The following is a 22,455-nucleotide window of genomic DNA, read 5'->3' as shown; positions in this document are numbered from 1 at the left end:
TTCTCTTGCTAGGTTCTCCAGCCAGGTTCGGCCGCCAGGTTCTGTAGCCGGGTTCTTCTGCCAGGTTCTGTCTAGGTTCTCCAGCCAAGTTCTGTAGCCAGGTTCTAGTCAGGTTCTCTTGCCATGTTCTATCCAGGTTCTGTAGCCAGGTTCTCTCTCTAGGTTCTTCAGCCAGGTTCTCTCGCTAGGTTCTGTCTCTAGGTTCTGTTGCCAGTTTCTGTCCAGGATCTTTTGCCATGTTCTCTCCAGCGAAGTTCTTCTGTCTCTAGGTTCTGTGTAGGTTCTGTGTCTAGGTTCTGTGCCTCTTGGTTCTTGTCTTCTAAGTTCTGTCTCTTGTTGTCTTGTTACATCTGTATTTATACCAGTTGATTCAATCCTATCAATCTCTTTTCCAAAGGTTAGGGCGTTTTTTATCTCCATTCCAGGGAGTAAAGATTATGTAGCTTAAGCATGACTGTTCATAGTTAAAGTGATTAATTACCCGCCTGGCACTTAGTTAAGGGGTTTTATCCCCTCCCTAACTTCAGGGAAAAATCCCTACCTGGGGAAACAACCTTTCTCAGAGAGGTGACCTTGGTTAAAACACATAGCGCTAAGGGGAGCAAACATATTAAGAACAGTATGCTATATACGCCAGGTCCCTTGAAACAGCAAGGATGGACCGGCTCCCGGCATGGAATGGGTAAGTTTTTTGGGTTTGTTCCTAGTTCTGATCGACATTCCAAGTAGGTAAGGCTGACAGACACACTGACGGCACTTAATCTCTAGATAAACGAATGCTGTCAAAATTAAGTATACTGCCCAGACCGGTTTGGCTCAGCGGATAGAGCGTCGGCCTGCGGACTCAAGGATCCCAGGTTCAATTCCGGTCAAGGGCATGTACCTTGGTTGCGGGCACATCCCCAGTGGGGAGTGTGCAGGGGGCAGCTGATTGATGTTTCTCTCTCATCGATGTTTCTAACTCTCTATCCCTCTCCCTTCCTCTCTGTAAAAAATCAATAAAATATATTTTTTTAAAAAATTAAGTATACTTAAGCATATCACCAAAGACCTTTAGCCTTCAATCACACTTATGGAATATGTATGGTCTGGTAGAGAAGAATACATCTACTTTAATTGGGTTTTTTAAAAATATTATTTTATTGACAACTGAGGATGGAAGAAGCAGGTAAGAGGTCAATTTAAACTTCAGAAATCTTGAAGTAAAAGATTCATTTTTACCATCCCTTTTATTTTATTTTATTTTTTAATATATTTTATTGACTTTTTACAGAGAGGAAGGGAGAGAGATAGAGAGTTAGAAACATCGATGAGAGAGAAACATCGATCAGCTGCCTAAGGCACATCTCCCACTGGGGATATGCCCGCAACCCAGGTACATGCCCTTGACCGGAATCGAACCTGGGACCCTTCAGTCCGCAGACCGATGCTCTATCCACCGAGCCAAACCGGTTTCGGCACTATCCCTTTTAGAAGGCTAGTCTTCACTAGTTCCATCCAACCTGGATTGCTCCTTCAACCCCAGGTTTTTCTGCCCTTTCATGAATTTTTCTCTTCCCACCAAGACAGCAAGATACTGAAAGGTAAGATGGGTCTTCATTTCTCTGGGTCTCTCCTGCTCCCCAGTGCCCAGGCTGGCACTACGATCCAATGACGGTTTAAAAAAACTTTTGCAGAGCACATAGCTGCAGCTACACTCTCCACAGCTGGAACCTTAATCCCAAACCAAATGAGACTCTGGGTAAGACAGCAACTCTCTCAAGAAGAGAGCTGACCCAAAGGAGAAGCATTCAAATACCATCCTCGCATTTCTACCTACCTGAAAATTTCAATTGTGCTCCACATATAAAACACAAAGAAAACCACGGCTTTGTTTTGCATTTCTTCCATAGTGCCAAAGATGATAAACAAAATGAAATTTCTTCCAAAAAGCTATTAAGAAGACCCAAAAGAGAGAAAAAAGTTTAAAAATATATTTTAAAAACCATATACATGGTTATTTGAAATCTAACCCCACTAAATTCAAAGTAAATAAAAAAAGATTGAGCTCAACTGTTTAATCCTCTGCTCCAGTTTTGGAACAAGTTAAATGTCCAAACCAGTCTTTCTGGATAAGTGAGTGTGTGTGTGTGTGTGTGTGTGTGTGTGTAAATGTGTGTGTGTGTGTGTGTAAATGTGTGTGTGTGTAAATGTGTGTGTGTGTGTAAATGTGTGTGTGTAAATGTGTGTGTGTGTAAATGTGTGTGTGTGAATGTGTGTGTGTGTAAATGTGTGTGTGTAAATGTGTGTGTGTGTGTGTGTGTGTAAATGTGTGTGTGTAAATGTGTGTGTGTGTAAATGTGTGTGTGTGAATGTGTGTGTGTGTAAATGTGTGTGTGTAAATGTGTGTGTGTGTGTAAATGTGTGTGTGTGTGAATGTGTGTGTGTGTAAATGTGTGTGTGTGTGTAAATGTGTGTGTGTAAATGTGTGTGTGTGTGAATGTGTGTGTGTGTAAATGTGTGTGTGTGTAAATGTGTGTGTGTGTAAATGTGTGTGTGTGTGTGTGTGTGTGTGTGTGTGTGTGTGTGTAAAAATACACAAACAGTTTAAAGGATACTGACCAAAGGACATTTGTCTGCATAACCCAAGTTAAGAAATAGAACATTACCAGTATGGCATTCCCTCTCCCGCCCCCGTAAGTAACTACTATCTTGTTTTAACCATTCCACTGTTTTTCTTTATAGGCTCACTATTTATGTATGTATTCCTATGCAATATACTGTTTTACTTTGCCTGTTCTTTAATGTGCTGAAATTATGCTACATGTATTATTCTGTAACTCACTTCATCCACATAGAATCATGTGGCACTGCCCAGCTCCCGGAGGCTTCATTCACATTGTATCCTATGTGAATGGAACCTGCTGGACCTATGCAATGGGATACTGAACCTGTCCCATCCATCTTGCCCTAGGAATTCTACCCTAATGCTTATCTGTACTAGTCACTGACATACAAAAAATATTATTCCATATTAGTAAGTCAATCACTATCCCCTTTTCATTTTTTAAACTAAACCAAGCAGACTCTTTCCAAGGGCAGAAAACCTAGAAATAACAAGGCTACTGTATTAACACCCTTTACCAAGCAACGGATACTATTAGCATGCCAGAGTAGGTACACCACAAAAGGGTAGAATTATAAAAACTACTCCAGAAAAAACTAACCAATAATCACCTGGTCCCCCGTGTCTGGGTAGGTGGTATTTAATGGTACGTGATTGCACAGTTAGGAAACCGAAAGGAGGATGAAAGGCTTTGCTGCTCCATTCCTGGTAACAATCTTCCAAATATCAGAAATTACATAGATGTATTAGGGGGAGAGATTCCCACACAAGTGAGAAGAGCCACCCTCATATATGAAAGAAAGTCCAAAGTAAAAAGAGTTTCGAGGTATTATATGGCCTTTTTCACCCAAGGTAGAAGGAGACCAAGCATGTCTCTAGCTAAGAAGATTGAGGGTAGGATTTTCTGCTCCTGCCTGAAAATCAAGTTTCCCTTGTTTTACAGCTCTTTGTATAACTGTGACTTCATGAAAATGTTATAATGAAATCGACCTGAAATGGCAAAAGTTTACTTTGGAAAATATTCCTGAGGCTTAAATTTTTCCTCCTTGTTCAGATAAAACAATGCTTTCCTATGCCAATAGGTATTTTTACTAATTGAAACTTCTCAGAAAATTGTGGCATAACTACTAAATAAACACTGAACTCTTTCATTCCCCACCCTTGAGATCAACTATTTAATACCTGGATAACAGAAGGTATCACTGGTGACTTAGTAACTCCAATTGCTGCATTGATAGACTCCACAACTGCCAACATCTGGCAGAAATACATCATGTCAGCTATGGTGTGAAATGTGTCATAGAAGGACTCTATGGAACAAAAATACATTAAGGGTAAATGAGCTGGCAAATGACAACAGGATTATTTCTCAAACTACATAATGCCTCACATGAAAGGAGTTTTTAAAAAGGTATAATAAATATCCAGTCAGATTCAAGTTTAATAACCAACTACGCTGAAAGAAAGCAGGCCTGCAGAATCATGGAAGTCTATTGGTTACCACAAAGTTAACACATAAACCTGTATGCACTTCTCATTTTAAAAAGCAAGCAAAAGAAGCATACCTAGACTTCATTCAGTTATTATATCCTGAAAAATCTATGTATCAAGCACAGCCAATAATTCTTTTCAGCTCCATTATCTAATTTAATTTAAAGCTAAAACTATATCTCATTAAATGCAATCTAACATTCTAAAATCTCAAAAATTGTATAATCATAAATAGAAGTACAAGAATATTGAATAAAATTAACTTTCAAAAACCTTAATTGTGCTTATATATTAATCCTAATTATTTTTATTCTGAGAATCTAGCCTAACTAAAAAAAAGTCTAAAATGAAGAAGAAGAAAAAACTTTAGAAACAAGGTTGCTCTCTGAAACATTTCCAAGTGCATTAAAGTAGAAGCTGTCTACATGTTTAAGGGTATGGGAAGTCTGAGTAAACTATAGTATATTACTTCATGGATGTTATATAATAATTTAAAATAACAGTTATTGCTTATATGAGGTCAGCAAATGTGGTCTCAATTCTGAGTGGTCCATAATATAAAATCCTTTACTTTCCATACTGATCACTGATCCTCACCTCATACCCTGCATTCCCACATTCCTCTTTGCAGTGTGTCCCAGCCAGGCCACCGGTGACATTTTGGCGAGGACAACTGTTTGTCCTACACATTGCAGAAAGTTTAGGATTCTTGGCTGCTTATTAAATCCAAGTAGTGCTTCCGAGGATCTGGCAGAGTTAGGACAGCTACCAACAAAAATGACATTGTAGGAGCCTCAAAAGGTATGATTTAAATAATGATGAATAAAAGAGGCCCTTATCAAAATTGAAGAAAAACTCTGAAGTATTTTTGCAGAAATGAATCATTTTACAATCCTGCTGCAAAGTCAAATGTGAAATGAAAATGGTATATATTGCTGATACATAATTTTACCAGAAAAATTCCATCAATATGCAGTTCAAAATCTGACTAATTATTTTCTTTGAAAAAAATTAATGCAAAATTACAATTTATTTTTTTTCTATGTAGGAGAAATATACTACTACTCAACCTCTACTGTAAGGTTGGCAGCCCTGAGAACTCCTTTTATGTAGCATGTTATGGAGGTACTCCTGCTCCCAAAGGAATGAGGAACAGACATGTTTCCACATGCAAGCAAAATTACAATTTAAATTTTGCTATATATAAAATAAATTTTTTTCATAATATTAAATGCCCCTTTTTCAAGACAAAATCCCATCAAATCCTTTTGTCACATTTACAATTAAAATTCTGGTATCATTGAGAAAGGGATTCACTTTAAGTGGCCTTTATAAAATGAGGACCCCTCATACTTAGAAAGTTGTGACTTAAGACTTGGCATATGGTAAACAAAAATTAGATCTTCTGGGCTTTGCCACTGATTTTATGGGAAACTGATCCTTGTTTCAATTCAGGAATAGAAATCTGATTTCTAAAATGATAGTTACAAAGAATATTAGTAACATTAAAATGCTTATAATATTGTTTTTAAAAACAAGATGCAAAATTGTATATACAAACATTATGATGATTATTTTTAACTGTAGGAGGAAAAAAGACTAAAAGGCAGTGTATGGGAATATTAATAGTGATAGACAATGGCTTATTAACCTCCCCTTCCTTCTCCTACACCTTTACCCCTGTTTTCCCCCATTTTACAAACTTTTTTAAATCAGCACATTTAATTTTATAATTTGAAAAAAAATTTTCTTGAAAATAGGAAAAGGCACTCATATGTGAATGGAATATGGATTTAAACAGTGGTAGTATAAAACAGTATATACTCTTTCTGGGCTTTATACATCAAAATCCCTAAAAACAATTTGTCCTTTAATCTCACAATTTCACTTTAGGAACTGTTCCCAAGGAAGCTTTGTGGGAAAGGTGACAAGAACCAACGAGCCAAGAATCTGCTGTTCTCATAGATGCGATTATGGTAGAGTTTTTGTTTTAAGTCTTTATTTTCTGATTTCTTCTGTAATTAACACATTTTTACAATTAGAAAAAAATTAAAAATTGATTTAATAAAAAAGTATTACTTAATAGAGAGCTAGGCAAGCTCACACAAGAGTTTCGACATAAGCCCAAGTGAATACTGCTGTTTCCTTAGCACATGAAGGTTAGCAAATACATGATTACATGAAAAAACAAGTGCATGTGTGGAATCTGCCATTCACCAACATCCTTTATTCAAAACGAGAAAATCGCAAAAGCAAGCTAGGACGTTGGGTGCTAGGCCCAACTCTTCTCTGAGAACTGATAAGGGAAGAATTAAACCAACAGGTGGTTAGGAAGAGGCTCGGAGCCAAAATAGAAATTACAAATCCATGCAGCTTACTTTAACACATGACCCAGATACTTAGCAGCTTTTGAACTGCATCAGGCCAGCAGGCTTGCACAGCAACACTCAGAATCAATCCAACTATGCTGGTTTAAACTGCGATTTGCAGAATTCCAAGGTGTTAAGAAGGCTAGAAAAACACGCACTTCTCTCAAATGACTCTAGACCCAACTACAATACATCTTATACAAACCTCAGATGAAAAAATTTAGGAGTGAAGAAGAAAACAGTCGACAGGAGTTTTTCCTCTCTTTAAATAGAGTTAATATTTTTCCACTGTACTTATATTTATACTCCTATTTATTTTACAAAATGAAGACATTTTTTAAATTATCCACATTCAAATCATTTGGAAATGGTGTATTTCCTCCCAATCTTTTCGGTGTATTGGTTCATTTTCACCTTTTTATATGGGTGTGAACTAACTGGAAGAATAAATTTGTTATTTATTTAGCCTGTTATCAGTATTTTTACATGTTATTACAAACTCTTCAAATACTTTATATTTGTTTCACAACATTCCACTGAGGGAATATTCTAAACCAATTCCACACTGCACATTTAGGTAGCTTCTAATCTGTCACTAATATAAATAATGCCATGATGTCTATCTTTTTGAAAAAGCTTCTCTTGCAGTTTCAGTTCTTTCTTTAGAGCAGCGGTTCTCAACCTGTGGGTCGCGACCCCTTTGGGGGTCGAACGACCCTTTCACAGGGGCCGCCTAAGACCATCGGAAAACACATATATAATTATATATTGTTTTTGTGATTAATCACTATGCTTTATGTTCAATTTGTAACAATGAAATTGGGGGTCACCACAACATGAGGAACTGCATTAAAGGGTCGCGGCAATAGGAAGGTTGAAAACCACTGCTTTAGAGCATAGTTCTAGAAGTGAAATTATCAGGTTCCAAGGATATGAACAGTTAAAGTTCCTGATTCACTTTGCCAAATAATTTCCCAAGAGTTGTAATTATGTACTGCCGGGAGCCGGTCCATGCTTGCTGTTTCAAGGGACCTGGCATATATGGCATACTGTTCTTAATATGTTTGCTCACCTTCTTGGCACTATGTGTTTTAACCAAGGTCTCTGAGAAAGGTTGTTTCCCCAGGTAGGGATTTTCCCCTGAAGTTAGGGAGGGAATAAAACCCCTTAACTAAGTGCCAGGCGGGTAATTAATCACTTTAACTACGAACAATCGTGCTTAAGCTACATAATCTTTACTCCCTGGAATGAAGATAAGAAACGCCCTAACCTTTGTAATAGAGATTGATAGGATTGAATCAACTGGTATAAATACAGATGCAACAAGACAGCAAGAGCCAGAACTCAGAACACAGAACGACGAAGACAGAACTCAGAAGAAGGAACCTACACAGACAGAAGAACTTCGCTGGAGAGAACATGGCAAAAGATCCTGCACTGAACCTGACTACAGAAATTGGCAAGAGAACCTGACTAGAACCTGGTGACTGAACCTGGCTGGAGACAGAACCTGGCTGGAGAACCTAGCGAGGGAACTTGGCTACAGAACCTGGCTGGAGAACCTGGAGAACCTGGCTGGAGAACCTAGCAAGACAACATGGATACAGAACCTGGCTGGAGAACCTAGCAAGAGAACATGGACACAGACCCTGGCAGGAGATCCTAAGCAGAACTTTGCTGGAGATCCAGACCAGAACTTGGCTGGAGATCCTGGCTAGGCTGCTGATCAACTGAACGCTGTCTCTGTGTCATTCCTTCTTCGCCGACTCCATCTACACCTTTGGGGACCCCTGGACCTGCTGGGGTTGGACCTTTACAGTAGCCATTGGTGTGTCTATTTTAGCATATGTCCTGTTGATTTAGGTATCTTTTATAACTTTGCAAAATTGACAATAAAAAAGTCTTATTTCTTCATCATTGCTGTTAAACATTTTTTCTGTATATTAAATTAGTTTTAAGTTCCTCTTATGACTTTTGTGTACATACTTTATAGTTTATCTATTCGGTGGAGTTTTCACATATTTAAAGTAATGTGTACAAGTTCTTTATATGTAAATAAATCAATCTTTATTGGTATTTGTTGCAATTTTCCATCACTCTCTATCCCCATGCTGCTAATCTCAATATACTTTTAATCTTTAATGCTTTCTTGGCTGGGGTGTTTTCAGATACAGGAATTTAGATATTTTATTGTAGTCAAATATATTGACCTTTTCCTTTAGGATTCTTTTAACATTTTTAAGCTTAGAAAGGCCTAACATTCCACATGAGATTTTTATAAATATTTACTTTTATCTTCAATTGTGGTTTAACTTTTTGATAAATAATTCTTAAGTCCTTTGAATGAATTTATTTTTGTATACAGTGTAAAGGAGAAGAGTCAGAGTCTTTGTTCCCTCATGTGCCCAAACCTAATCAATTTAGTATTGGATAATATTTCCCTTTCCATTGATTCATTATTCCTTTATCATATATAATTGAGGTATGTATATAATGTAAGAACTATTCCTAGGCCACCTAATCTGCTCTGCTGATTAGTCTGTTCTTACACTAAGACCATACTATTTTAATTATCACTAGTGCCTCAGTGCACGGATTCGTGCACATTGAAAGGAAATTAATTAGACGGTGGCCGGAGGGGCAGGACTGAGCGAGAGGGGCCGGACACACCCTAGAGAAAACCTCCCATGGTCCCTCTCCGGCCGGCCTTACCTGGGGTGGTGCAGCAGCTCAAAGGGTGTCTGCGGAGTGAGCAGAGTCCCTCTAGCAGGTGAGGTCCCTTGGCCTGGACTTCGGGGATCTGGCCGAAACCGGCTCTCTGACATCCCCCGAGGGTCCCGGATTGAGAGAGGGCAGTTCTCAGGTAATGCACCCCAGAAACGGGCCCCCTCCTCTCTGGTTCCAGGGTGCATCATCCGAGAACCGCCGATGCCAAGTCACAGCAGCTCGTCAGCTCTTGCATTGAGCGTCTGCCCCCCTGGTGGTCAGCGTATGTCATAACTACCAGTCAGACAGTCGGACAATCGCTTAGTCTTTTATATATACAGATTCTTTTATATCAGGTGGGGAAAATCCTCTCCCATTACCTTTCTCCCCCCCAAATTTTATTATCTATTTATTGTTCACAATAAAATTTCATAATACTTTAGACCACATTCTCAAGTATTTTCTATTGTCATTTACTTTACCAGAATTCTATTAAACATGCAAACTAATTTATCAAGAACTAATATCTTTATGATAGTCTTTTGATTCATTTTTAGAACAGTTCAGTTGAGAATCTATTTAGACCTCAAAAGGATGAGATCCCTTTTGGGCTTAAATAACTTTGGCATTAGAAGTATCACATTAATTTCTTTAGTTATAAACTATCATGTCGTGAATAGAGAAAGGGATGGTAGTCCAAGATATGACCCTTGCAAGCTGTGTGGACATGAATCATTTCTTTGGCCATCTCTAAACCTGTTACCTCACCAGTTAAAGAGAGGGAATATCAGCCTGTTTCAGAGACCATGGGAAATAGAAGATATGAAAATACAATGAAAAGCATGAAGTACTATACAAATATGGGCGTTTAATATTAATACCAAAGGCAAAGAGTATTACCTTTGATGAGTAGTGGGCCAATCTACTAAAAAAAAAAAACAGTGTTAAAAATTGGTACTTGCCTTTTCCCAGGATAAAGAACCGCACAGTCATGTTGACAAACATCCACGAGAATCCCAAGAATTGCACAAGATTATACATGAACAGGTATCCTTTCTTCAAGTTTATAAGAGCTGGAAAGCAAAGCAAGGCAGTAAACTGTTACAAGCAGCACAGCAGGAGAGGGGTATGTAGGGCGCCCTATAGTAACTTCATCCCTCTTTCCTATTGGGGTGCTCTAAGCTCCCACACAAATACCTGGCCCAGGCCTGTATCAGCCTGGCTCCTGGTCCCACAGACAAACAGAAAGAAAAAATATGAGGAACACTGCACTCCAAGGTATGTTTTCAGCAGTCTTTCCCCTCAGAGCCTTGAGCATAAGTATACAGACATAACAAATCCAAGAAGAGAATATATCTTAGGAGGCATTAAAGGAAGGGAGGAAAGCTATACTCAACTCCTATTCTTGTTATCTTAATATAATCTATAGTTACTTCTTTTCTGGAATTTTCAAGGTCATGGAGGTCAAACTAGCTCAAAGAGAGAGAATGAATAATAAAAAAAATTCTGATATTTGATCATATATTCATTTAACCAAGCATTAACTGAGCACCTACAATGTCCAAGGTATGGAGGGGCACTATTGAGATTCAAAGAACTTACAATCTAAAACCATAATACAAGACAGAATGACAGGTAACATCTTGTGAAAATTTCAAGGTGAGAAAATTACATTAGGCTGGGAAATGGGAATCAAGCAAGTATCTGATCTGGGCTTTGGAGGATGGGTAGAATGAGGACATAACCAAAGGAGGAAAATTACAATCTGAGAGGCAAGAGAATAAGGGACATTAATTTTGTCTGCAGCCTAAGGTTTGTGAAACAGCTAATTACAGACTTAAGGAAGGAGTGAGAAACTTAGGGTCATGGTTGAGTCAAAAGAGTAGGGCAAAGGAAAGGCTTCTCAAGAGAAGAGCTATGGAGTGCAGGCTCTGCTGCCACAAAGGTACTCCTAGACTACAGACATTCTGCAGACACACTTGAATGATGCTCCAAGCAAAAGCAACCGTATTCTAATGGGTCAAAAAAGCTAGACAAATTAACATTTTTTCTTCAAAACTATAAAAGTTTATTATACTTCCCAATCATAAAAAACTTCTTTCATTAAGAACCTTTACGAATTTAAATAGAACTGTTAAAGTTTTATCTAACATTCTAAAAATCAATATATAAGTATTTTCATATATTTTTGAAAGTTATCCCTCTAAACACAAAAAATTAATTTAAATCTCAGGTGGCCTTTTATGTTGCTATTCTTTATCTCCACTAATTGCCTCCCCTCCTTTGCTTTTCTAAGGGAATATTTCTCTAAATTAGTAGTTATTCAAATCTTTTTTTAGAGCAATGAAATCTTCTTTTCAAGAGAAACTTTATTAACAATGCCATGAAACACAAAAGCACAATTGCTTTGACTAAAGTGGAAATGTTTGGTTGGCCTATCCCTCCAAAGCATCTCTGGGAACCCCTGGGGTACCATGAAACATAGTTTGAAAACCACTGCTCTACAACTTTCCACTCCCTTATTATGGCATGCCAAATATGCACCACTAAAACTTGAAAAAGTGTGAACAAATGAGGAACTCTTATATTATTCCGTTTTTCAGCATTAGTTTTAACTTAAAGATTTTCAGAGTCCTCCCTCTAGAATGCAAGCTCTTAGAGCACAGGTGCTGATGAATTCCTTGACTCCACACCTCAAGGGACTAGTATAATGCTTTCAGTGCCGCAAGAATTTAATAGATAGCTGCTGAATTTAATCTATGTCACCCAGAAGATAATACACTTACGGAACTTAATGCTTATAAGTGGTTGGACAGACAGAAATAGATATGGATTTTTTTCAAGGTTGACAACCACACTTACCTGTGGCACAGCCCTTAAGATCTCAGTTGGGAGAAAAACATCAGATTGGATGGAGTGTAGCCTTGGACCTCCATCATATTTCCACATGTCCATGCAGTACATGCTGCCATCTGACATTAGGTCCATCCAAGAGACTAAGGTTCTTCCATACTATATACCAGATGATGGTAAGATCCAAACAGAAGGGAAACATTACCCAACCGGCTTGGCTCAGTGGTTGAGCGTCAACCTAAGAACCAGATCAAGGTTCGATTCCCAGTCAGGGCACATGCCCAGGTTGTGGGTTCAATTCCTAGTGTGGGGAGTACAGGAGGTAGCTGACCAATGATTCTCTCTCATCATTGAGGTTTCTATCTCTCTCTTCCTCTCCCTTCCTCTCTGAAATCAATAAAAAAAAATTTTTTTAAAGGGAAACATTAAAAGTAAGGCTTCTAATGTGGATGTGCACAGCATAAGCACTGGACATTAGGGACTGCTCATCCACTCACCTACACAATATTAGCTCTCCTACCACATCGCACTCATCCATACCCCCACCTCTATCACAAATTAAATGGTAACTACCATAGCAGCAGGGGCAACTTACTTTCAGGGGAGCCTTGGCTTTCCATTCTGAGTTTATTTAGGCGTTCTTCTTCCTGGAATTTGGACAGAAGTTTTCAAGAAGAAAAGTTAGAATTCCAAGGTGCTTGCAAAAGTCGACATGTTGGATAAGTGATCTGACTCCCTGAAAGCCTCTTCCAATTGTGCTCGTACTTCATTGGGGAAAATGTCCTAGCTCAGGGTGCCAAAAAGCCTGACTCCTCCTCCTTACTGAGTAGCATTAACATCTGTGAGCCCAACCAGTGCTCACAGAACTGAGCCAATCAGCTGGCTTCTAATCTACCAAGTGGGTAGTCTTGACATCTTAAGCTGGAGAGACATTCAGATTTGTCTTGGTCATAGAAACAAACAGAAATTTAAGGCAGAAAATAGACTGCTATTTTATTTTCTAACACCTCTAGATTTTTAGTATCATTTTCCAGAATCTAAAACCTTGTCTCCACATCATATGAATTCATATTAGGTTAATATATAGGTGGTTACATATAGAAATATCTATGGATAGATGTATATGCATAGGCCAGTATGCACACACATAGTTTGTTGTTCAGTCAGCTGAGAGGACCAAGAAGCGATGATAGCCCAGCAGCAACAAGCATACCAAAGCCCAGAGCTTGGTTTCCACTACCATTCTCCACTAAAAAGAACAGAGTTCCTTGGAGAATGGCTGATTCTAGCACTGAGCAGGGAACATACAAGATAAGCCAGGAGCAGCTTACAGTGCCAGAAATTAAAGAAGTACACACACAAAAAGAAAGGAGAAAGCCCCATAGCGATGGAGCTATGAGCTCTGTCAAATGGAAACAAGACCCAACTGAAAGAGTTCTATTGACCAAACTGAAACAGTCTGAGCAACAAAATGAATAGCATGGCCCGAATTATAACCCAAACTATAAAATAAGTATTAATGAGTCTACTGACATTTTAAATGACTGAATAAATAAGTGGGAGAGAATAATCCCCAACACAGAATAATTTCAGAGTCCAGAGTGCTAACCATTACACCATGGAACCTCACATCACAGAATAATTTCAAATAAAATATGTAGATACTCCACCCTGAAGATGGGAAGCATCACTCCCCACTCCTTAAGTGTGGGCTATGCACAGTAACTTCCTTCCGAAGAGTACAGTAAGGAGAGGGGAGGAAGTAACATTACAATGAAGAGACCTGACAAACATTACCTCAGCCACATGAGCAAGATCAATATCAACAGTGATAAGTCATATTGATAGTATGTACCCATGATATGGCATGATCTGTGGTCTTCCTCCCCAAAACCAATCATGAAAAATACACCAAGGAACAGTCTACAAGATACATGACCAGTACTTCTATAAAACCATGTCTCCAGGTCGTTAACTTAATGTCTAACTTCATATTTATTCTATCAGACCCTGGTAAGTATCTTAGGTGGCCCAAATAACTTGGTCTCCTCACAATTTCTGTCAAGGTCCTAGGGTCCTTACTGACCTTGGCTCGGAGCTCCATTTCCGCATCAGATTCGTCCAGCCAGCGATCAAAGTCAGGGGCCAAAAACAGTGGGCGCTTCTCCTGCTTGGTGAGTCTCTCCCACCACTGGCTCACCTTCTTCTGCACCGTAATGTTTACCTGCCTCTGGGTCAGTTTGTAAACCGGCTAAGAGAGAAAATGAGAATGTGAGAATGCTCTCTCCTTCCTATCACCTCTTCTTCCTCTGACACTGCCCCAAGCCAGGGTGACTATACAGAGAACTAAAGAGTAGACTTATTCCCCTCCCTTCTCTGTTCCTACACATCCTGATGCAAAGAGAACATCTACACCACAAGCTGGTATCGGGAAAATCTGCTAAGAACAGCACTTTATGATTCACCCAATGAATGACACAGGAGGAGATCAGGATAAGAAAGGCAGAGAGTTCCTGGTTTTATTAGAAGAAACTAAATGAACCTCCTGCCAGATCTACATCATGCAGGGCACTTCATCCAATCACTCTTTCAAGTGCATCCTCACCTTCCAAATTTTCCTCCCGTGAAGATGGTCCTGGCATAGAGAGTCCTTATTTTAGAAAGATCTAATCAAGGCTAGAACTGTACTGGATCAGATACAACTTTTTCACATGGGTCAGCCTGGGGAGTCTTCCCAACTAAACTCAAATTCTTGGTGGCTGTTGCAGTTCATTATTCTACATGTCTTCCCCTTTGTCTCCAAAGCAAGACCCATGACAAGTGCTCCACTCCTTAAATCACTGCTGTCTATTAGAACAACCAAAACAACAGAAACCTCCTGCAGACAGAGAGCAATATGCTCAAACCCTCATAGATAAGACAAGAGTGTAATTCCAGAAACTGAAATACACCATGTGCTGGATTCCCTCCCTTCCAGTTACAGAGGCTTCCTCAAGCTCTGAGAGAAGGGAAACTTCAATATACGTCCAGCATTCTTTCTAAAGATCAACTGCCTCGGCATTTTCTGATTTCTACTGCCCCTCAGGCAAAGTCGCAGGAAAGCAGCGCCTGTGTGGGCTTCACCTGCCCTCCGTACTGCTCTCTATGGGTACCATACTCCTCCTCTGTCATCGTTAAAAACCAGAATATCAGAGCTGGAAAACACCAGATTGGATAAGAGACCATGATCCAATTCTTCATTTAACACATGAGGAAACTCAAAAAAGTAAAAGGATTTGTTCAACCACTAATAAGTGGCAGAGCCAGAATCACCTCAGATTCTCCGATTTGCACAACTCCTCTGCAGCTAAAACTATATTCTCCTTCGGTTTTTATCCTCTTTCCCACAACCGTTCCTCCCCATTTCATTTCACTAAATTACTAGTATTTATTTCCTAAAATAGAAAGGAAAGAACATACCTCTGGCTTCACAAGGTCCAAGAACTCCAGGTGAAACTCATAGACATTATCTCCTTTGGCACCATGTCCTTGAGCTATAAAGGAAGAAATGTGGGTTACCGTGAACTTGAGCAGAGAAAGGCCACCCAAAAGCTGAATGCAGTTCTTTCAGAAGTATACAAATGTCAATGGTCCTGCCAGAAAGAGTCGGGGCGTGTGAGAAGAGCTACTCAACAGCTAGATAAGCTGGATGCTGGACAGAAGTTCATTTCCATATGTCCTCTGATGGTCAGTTCCAGAGGAGTTAATTCATCTTCCAACATGGCCCTCACGATGCTCAGTACAGATAAGAGGCAGGGAAGATTACAGAAAGCAAAGCCAAAGGTATCACATAGATATAAATTTAACTTTCACATGCACTTTGGCGCTGAATCTAGAGCAGAGAAAAATCAGGTTAAGGAAGTTGCTGGGTGCATGGAAATGCTGGATTGTCTCAGAGAAAGCTCTGAACCTAATACTTTTCAATCAGGGATAGAAAATGGAGAAGCTCACTTTCCTTTAGCACATCCCACATGGGAAAAAAAAGAGAAAAGTCATTCTCTCAGCTCAATCCTGAGAGGACAGATGGCACTGGCAGGAAAGCCCAGGGTTGACCTGCACCTTGGCATGGCTCCTCTCCCCAGGTCCGGCCACGCCTCAGTGCCAGGGGCTGCTGCACTTCACCTCCCCTCTAACTCTCAGGCTTGTCTATCAATTCTGTTCTATTTCTTCATCGGGCCCTATGCAACATGACCTGCCTAATATTTGCTACAGGTAGCTAATGTTCCCTAAAACCATAAATTCCTTAAGACAGGACAGTCTATAAGCTCCAAGTGGCAAGACGCACTTTTATCACTTTAACTTCTTTTCAAATGTTTAACTCCTAAAATAAATCGGAGCTGCTGCCACCACTGCTCTCATCTTGAAAAGTAGATACAAAAGCCAGGCTGTGATTTCATGCAAGTATATTAAGGCAGATGGAATCTTACGTAAAGCAGAAACACTTCAATGTCCCATTACCCTACTCACTCACTCACGACATTCCAAGAAACTAGCTCAGAAAGCAATTAGGGAGAATTCCACCCCATGGGGTGACAGTAACTCCAGACCTACCATCTGAGGCATCGCTGATGAACTGAGGAGAAAGGAGATGGAGGCAGATTCACAGAACTGAGACCGTCAGAACTGGAAAAGCTTTAGGCAGCATCTAGAATAAGTATTTCTTAAACTGGTCTGTAAGTATAATATCAGGGAGCCACACAGCCTCATTAAGAAAATTCTATTTTTTTGTTTCATTATAACCTTAAAAAATAAAAGTAAAAGGTCAAGTGATGACTACCTTATAGTCATCACAAGTTCAGGGGCTGTGTTCACCGCTGCAATGAAGCCACATATCACTTAAAGGGACCATACCTAACTCCTAACATGCTTTTCAATCTGGGTCTACGGCCCTGGAGGATGCTGAGGACATATTCTCAGATGTTTTGGGTCCTCAAATTTGAGAAACACAACTTATAACCCATACCCCACTTTATAGGTCCAGAGAAGTTAATAGTTGCCTGAGGGAGCAGCAGAATTAATCTCTGCATTTCTAGCCCACGATTCTTTTTTGCCTCTCAAAGGGGAAAGCAGTATTTTAAACAACTTCTTTGACTTCCTTAATCAAGTATTTCAAAACAACCTAGTTTACCTCAAGAGTATCAGAGAAAGTGAATAAAACAAATAGATAAAAATAAAAAGAAACCACCACTACACCTCTTTAACTGTGTACAGAGCTGGGAGCATTTGCCCGAATACTGACCTTTGAAATGCAGTACATTTTCAGCGATGCTGATGGCAGGATTCTGTGAAAAGAGACCAAGGATGTGAGAAGGCATTTTAATGAGGAGAAAAAATGGAATTAAAACCATCCTTCCCCCTTGGGGACTCAACCTCCTACCCTGTGCCTCTCCCAGAGAATATATTTAGTTGTTTATTCACATATCTGCATAGGGTTTCTCTATGTCTAGCTGTACCCATCTGAGATTGTAGGCTCCTGCAAGAAGGCCCCTAAACTGCTCTAACTATGCAGAACAATCAGATACTGAGCCAGTCCACTCTGATGACTGCAAATAGTGCAAGGTGCTACGTGAGGTGTTACAGGGAATACACAGACCTCTAAGACTCAGTCCCTGAGCTGTGGAGACAGAGAATCTAGTGGAACAGATGAGTCATTTCCTGTGAGAAGATATCAAATAGTACGCTCAAGACCCAAAGAGTAGTAAAAGCAGTAATTGTACAGTTAAGTCGGCAAGCACAATGGGAACAAAATGGTTGGGGAAAGCTTCACCAAATTTAAGGCCTATATTGTAACATGAAGAATAAATTAATCCAATAAGAGAGGGATTAAGGGTGGTTGGATGAATATGAAACATGCAAGTGCCTTCACCTGAGGCTCCGCATTCTCTTAACCCCCATCCCAAGGAAGGCTAGAGGAGATCAGACGTCGGAATTCTCCAAATTGTTCCTTTATTCCCAGAAATTGCTACATGCCCTTAGCAGCATAATTTAAAATGAGACTGTTTAACACTTTCCAGTAAATGAGAAACGACTCCCCTCCTCCCCTCAGCTCAAAGTTAACAAGCAGGCAGCGCATGTTTGCAGGCCCTAACTAGTTTGTTTCTCTTCCTCCTGAAGGCTCAGCTCTCTCTCCCGCTCTATCATGCATCAAAGGAAACCAACAAGACAGGCAGAAGGTTCTGAGAGGCAGTGGGAGCCTAGACTCTCTATTCATAGCCAAGAATGTTGGGAAAAGGGGAATAGCGAAGGCTTGGGGTGGGGACAGCACTTGAGCCAAACTTTATATTAAGAACCTCCCCAGTGGGAGCATAGATTTCAGGCTGAGCTTGGTGATCTCTGTAGCAGGAAGAGGGAGTTAGAGTTGGGAAGCCTAATTTTTAAAAAAAAATAAGGGGGGGGAAGGGGCTACACGTCCAGGGGCATGGTTCCTCAGCAAGGGAAAAGGGGTTTTGATGTAAATATTATCCTGAAGACTAGAGTTCTGGGATGTCTTAGAAGTACGTTTCCTACCTAGGTCACTTCTTGCCCAACTCTGTTCCCCATACCCTAACTCATATGGAAGGAAAATAGAGTTTTAGGGGCCCAGTTTACTCTCCTCAGACAGACGGATGTGTGTAAAGGTCTAAGTAGCCAGCCACAGCCAAGTCCAGGAGCTCATTCAGCATTTTTGTGGGCCAGATTTCAGATGCCAGCTCAGCAATAATGGGGCAGCTCCTATCCAGCAGTGCACTGGAAATTTCAGGTTCAGCTTCTCCAAAGGTGGTGGCAGTGGAGAGGTATTTCAGTTAAAAATACTTATGCCAGCCCGGCCGGCATGGCTCAGTGTTTGAGCATCAACCTATGAACCAGGAGGTCACAATTCAATTCCCGGTAGGTGCACATGCCAGGTTATGGGCTTGATCCCATGTGGGGCATTCAGGAAGCAACTGATCCATGATTCTTTCTCATCATTGGTGTTTCTATCTCTTTCCCTCTCCCTTCCTCTCTGAAATCAATAAAAACATATATATATTTTTAATGCTTATGCCAGACACAAGTTCAAAATTGGGAAGAGACCTGAAGCAATATAAAAATTATACTCCCTCTGTCCCATAATAGTAGCAGTTAATGAATGTAATTTGTCTCATAATAATAGTAGCAAAAGAAAATAAATATAGAACGCAACATTTATTATCAAAAAACTAGATTAAATTAAAAATAGTACTCCTAATTCTCATTTTGAGTGTTCAGATAGTTTCTGGATTTTTCAATAATTTCGTTACTGCATTTTAAACTTGTAGGTAGGATCCCTTGGCTGTGAAGCTTTGCTTTCCCTATATGCGTAAGCTTAAAATTATTGGGGCCATCGTTCTTCATTGCTTCCAGCATAACTTGTTGAAGTGACAGAAACGTATTATCCAGTATTGCGGGAGAAATATTATCAAAGGCTAATATGGTGCCTCTTCTGCTAAGAGGAATATGTCTAAGTTTTTCAAGTTTTTCTCCATAATCTTTGCATTTACGTCAACAGTTTTGTTTTTTCAAAGAATCAACATTAGCATAAGATTCTCCTTGACAATTATTTTTGGAAGCACATTTCCAAATTCTTGATATGGTCATTCTGTTAAATTGTTTTGCAGCTAATGTAATTGCACCTTTCTGCAACTTTTCCTTTTTCTTTTGCTGCATCAAGAACTGGATAATCACAACTCAATCTTGGCTTGAAAACTCTTTTTTTCATCTTACTTTTACAATGGGTCAATATTCAACTGAAATAAAACAATTGATTTCGATCAGTGGATGAAATTAGAAAAATAGAGAGAGAACCAAGATGGCGGCATAGGTTAACGCCGGAGTTTGCTGCTTTGAACAACTACTTCAAAAGTGAAACCAAAAAACGGAAGGGACATCACCCAGAACCACGGGAACGCTGGCTGAGTGGAGGTCCTACAACTAGGAGGAAAGAGAAACGCATACGGACACTCAGAGGAGGCGCAGTGCTGAGGTCAAATTCTGAGGTGCGGAGTGTGCGGAGTGGGCTGGCGGCGGAGGGCGCGGTTGGCGTTTTCAATCGGGAGGGAGTTGCAGACTCTGAGCTCCAGATCCTGGCGAGTCTTTGGGGACCGAGACTCAAGCGGGAAAAGCGGGACTGTCTGGCTTCGGTCGGAGCGAGTGCAGCTTTCTCTCTGAGCTTTGGAGCGGGTGCTGGGACTCAGAGAGGCAGAGCCCCTGGGGACAGGACTGAGAGCCGCCATAACTGCTCTCTCCGGCCCACCCTGTTGATCCTGTGCGACCCGCCCCGCCCAAGCCCTGCACACAGGCATTTGCCGGATAGCCTCAGGCAAAGGCTAGATTAGCACCTCCCTAGAGGACAGAAGTTCTCTCACTGCTGACACAGCTGATTCTCATAGCCACTTGGCCTGGAGGTCAAACCCTCCCTGGAATTAGCTACAACAATCAAGATTTAACTATAAGACTGCGAACAAAGACCACTAGGGGGTGCACCAAGGAAGCATAACAAAATGCGGAGACAAAGAAACAGGACAAAATTGTCAATGGAAGATATAGAGTTCAGAACCACACTTTTAAGGTCTCTCAAGAACTGTTTAGAAGCCGCCGATAAACTTAATGAGATCTACAAGAAAACTAATGAGACCCTAGATCTTATATTAGGGAACCAACTAGAAATTAAGCATACACGGACTGAAATAACGAATATTATACAGACTCCTGACAGCAGACCAGAGGAACGCAAGAATCAAGTCAATGATTTGAAATGCGAGGAAGCAAAAAACACCCAACCGGAAAAGCAAAATGAAAAAAGAATCCAAAAATGCGAGGATAGTGTAAGGAGCCTCTGGGACAGCTTCAAGCGTACCAACATCAGAATTATAGGGGTGCCAGAAGATGAGAGAGAGCAAGATATTGAAAACCTATTTGAAGAAATAATGACAGAAAACTTCCCCCACCTGGTGAAAGAAATGGACTTACAGGTCCAAGAAGCGCGGGGAACCCCAAACAAAAGGAGTCCAAAGAGGACCACACCAAGACACATCATAATTAAAATGCCAAGAGCAAAAGATAAAGAGAGAATCTTAAAAACAGCAAGAGAAAGAAACTCAGTTACCTACAAGGGAATACGCATACGACTGTCAGCTGATTTCTCAACAGAAACTTTGCAGGCCAGAAGGGAGTGGCAAGAAATATTCAAAGTGATGAATACCAAGAACCTACAACCAAGATTACTTTATCCAGCAAAGCTATCATTCAGAATTGAAGGTCAGATAAAGAGCTTCACAGATAAGGAAAAGCTAAAGGAGTTCATCACCACCAAACCAGGATTATATGAAATGCTGAAAGGTATCCTTTAAGAAGAGGAAGAGGAAGAAAAAGGTAAAGATACAAATTATGAACAACAAATATGCATCTATCAACAAGTGAATCTAAGAATCAAGTGAATAAATAATCTGATGAACAGAATGAACTGTTGATTATAATAGAATCAGGGACATAGAAAGGGAATGGACTGACTATTCCTGGGGGGGAAAGGGGTGTGGGAGATGCGGGAAGAGACTGGACAAAAATCGTGCACCTATGGATGAGGACAGTGGGTGGGGAGTGAGGGCGGAGGGTGGGGCGGGAACTGGGAGGAGGGGAGTTATGGGGGGAAAAAAAAAAGAGGAACAAATGTAACAATCTGAACAATAAACATTTAATTAAAAAAAAAAAAGAAAAGAAAAATAGTTATCATTCATAATAATTAGATTAACCTAAAAATTGAAAGATGTGTCAAAACAAATGACAGATGTCATGAAACATTGATTTTGATTGAAGGCTTCGCAATTTTGCGCTACAACATAACTTACAGCTGCATTCGTCAATAATTCCCGTTTAAATATTCACTTGCTACGATTACTATGGGACAGAGGGAGTATCTATATTTATAAATGAGATTGGCCTATAATTTCCCTTTCTTATATCTGCCTCATAAAAGAGTTGGAGATCTCTCTCTCTCTCTCTCTCTCTCTCTCTCTCTCTCTCTCTCTCTCCTGGAAATGTAAGTGCAAGGCTAGTGTGGTAGCCAGCCTTAAGATGGCCCCAGTGAGCCTCTTCCCCTGGTATTTACACCCTGTGTAGTCCCCTGCTAGCTGACGTCAGGTATGACCTGAGTAACCAACAGAATACAGTGGAAAAACAATGCGACTTCTGAGGTTAGGTCATAAAAGCCATTGCAGCTTCCATCAGGTCTCTGACTGTTCACTCTGGGCAAAGACAGACATCCAAGTCACAAGAATACTCAAGCAGTCCTGTGTAGAGGACTACATGGAAAACTAACCTGTGCATACCAATTTGCCAACAAGGTGAGTGAGACACCCTGGAAGTGAGCACCCCAGGCTATCACACTGCTGACATCTG

The 22,455-nt window shown here is 40.2% G+C and overlaps 1 protein-coding gene and 1 non-coding gene across 2 annotated transcripts in view; both read right to left on the bottom strand.

The window, feature by feature from the left end:
* The window catches only part of HACD3 (3-hydroxyacyl-CoA dehydratase 3), a 39,764-nt gene that overhangs the window by 8,271 nt on the left and 9,038 nt on the right, over positions 1 to 22,455 (bottom strand). Inside the window, exons 2-8 of the mRNA XM_036305044.1 lie at positions 17,303 to 17,345; positions 15,484 to 15,557; positions 14,111 to 14,275; positions 12,620 to 12,671; positions 10,134 to 10,244; positions 3,788 to 3,915; positions 1,820 to 1,932 (exon numbers count right to left, since the gene is read on the bottom strand). Coding sequence (XP_036160937.1) covers positions 1,820 to 1,932; positions 3,788 to 3,915; positions 10,134 to 10,244; positions 12,620 to 12,671; positions 14,111 to 14,275; positions 15,484 to 15,557; positions 17,303 to 17,345 — 686 coding nt within the window. The remainder of the gene's footprint in view (positions 1 to 1,819; positions 1,933 to 3,787; positions 3,916 to 10,133; positions 10,245 to 12,619; positions 12,672 to 14,110; positions 14,276 to 15,483; positions 15,558 to 17,302; positions 17,346 to 22,455) is intronic.
* Positions 5,137 to 5,270, bottom strand: LOC118662436. Its single transcript, XR_004969771.1, has one exon. It is a non-coding gene; the product is annotated as a small nucleolar RNA U109 (small nucleolar RNA).

This window comes from Myotis myotis, unplaced genomic scaffold (genome assembly GCF_014108235.1).
Source record: "Myotis myotis isolate mMyoMyo1 unplaced genomic scaffold, mMyoMyo1.p scaffold_m19_p_1, whole genome shotgun sequence".
Lineage (NCBI taxonomy): Eukaryota > Metazoa > Chordata > Mammalia > Chiroptera > Vespertilionidae > Myotis > Myotis myotis.
Note: the sequence above shows the minus strand (reverse complement) of the source record. Positions and strands in the feature narration are given on the sequence as shown.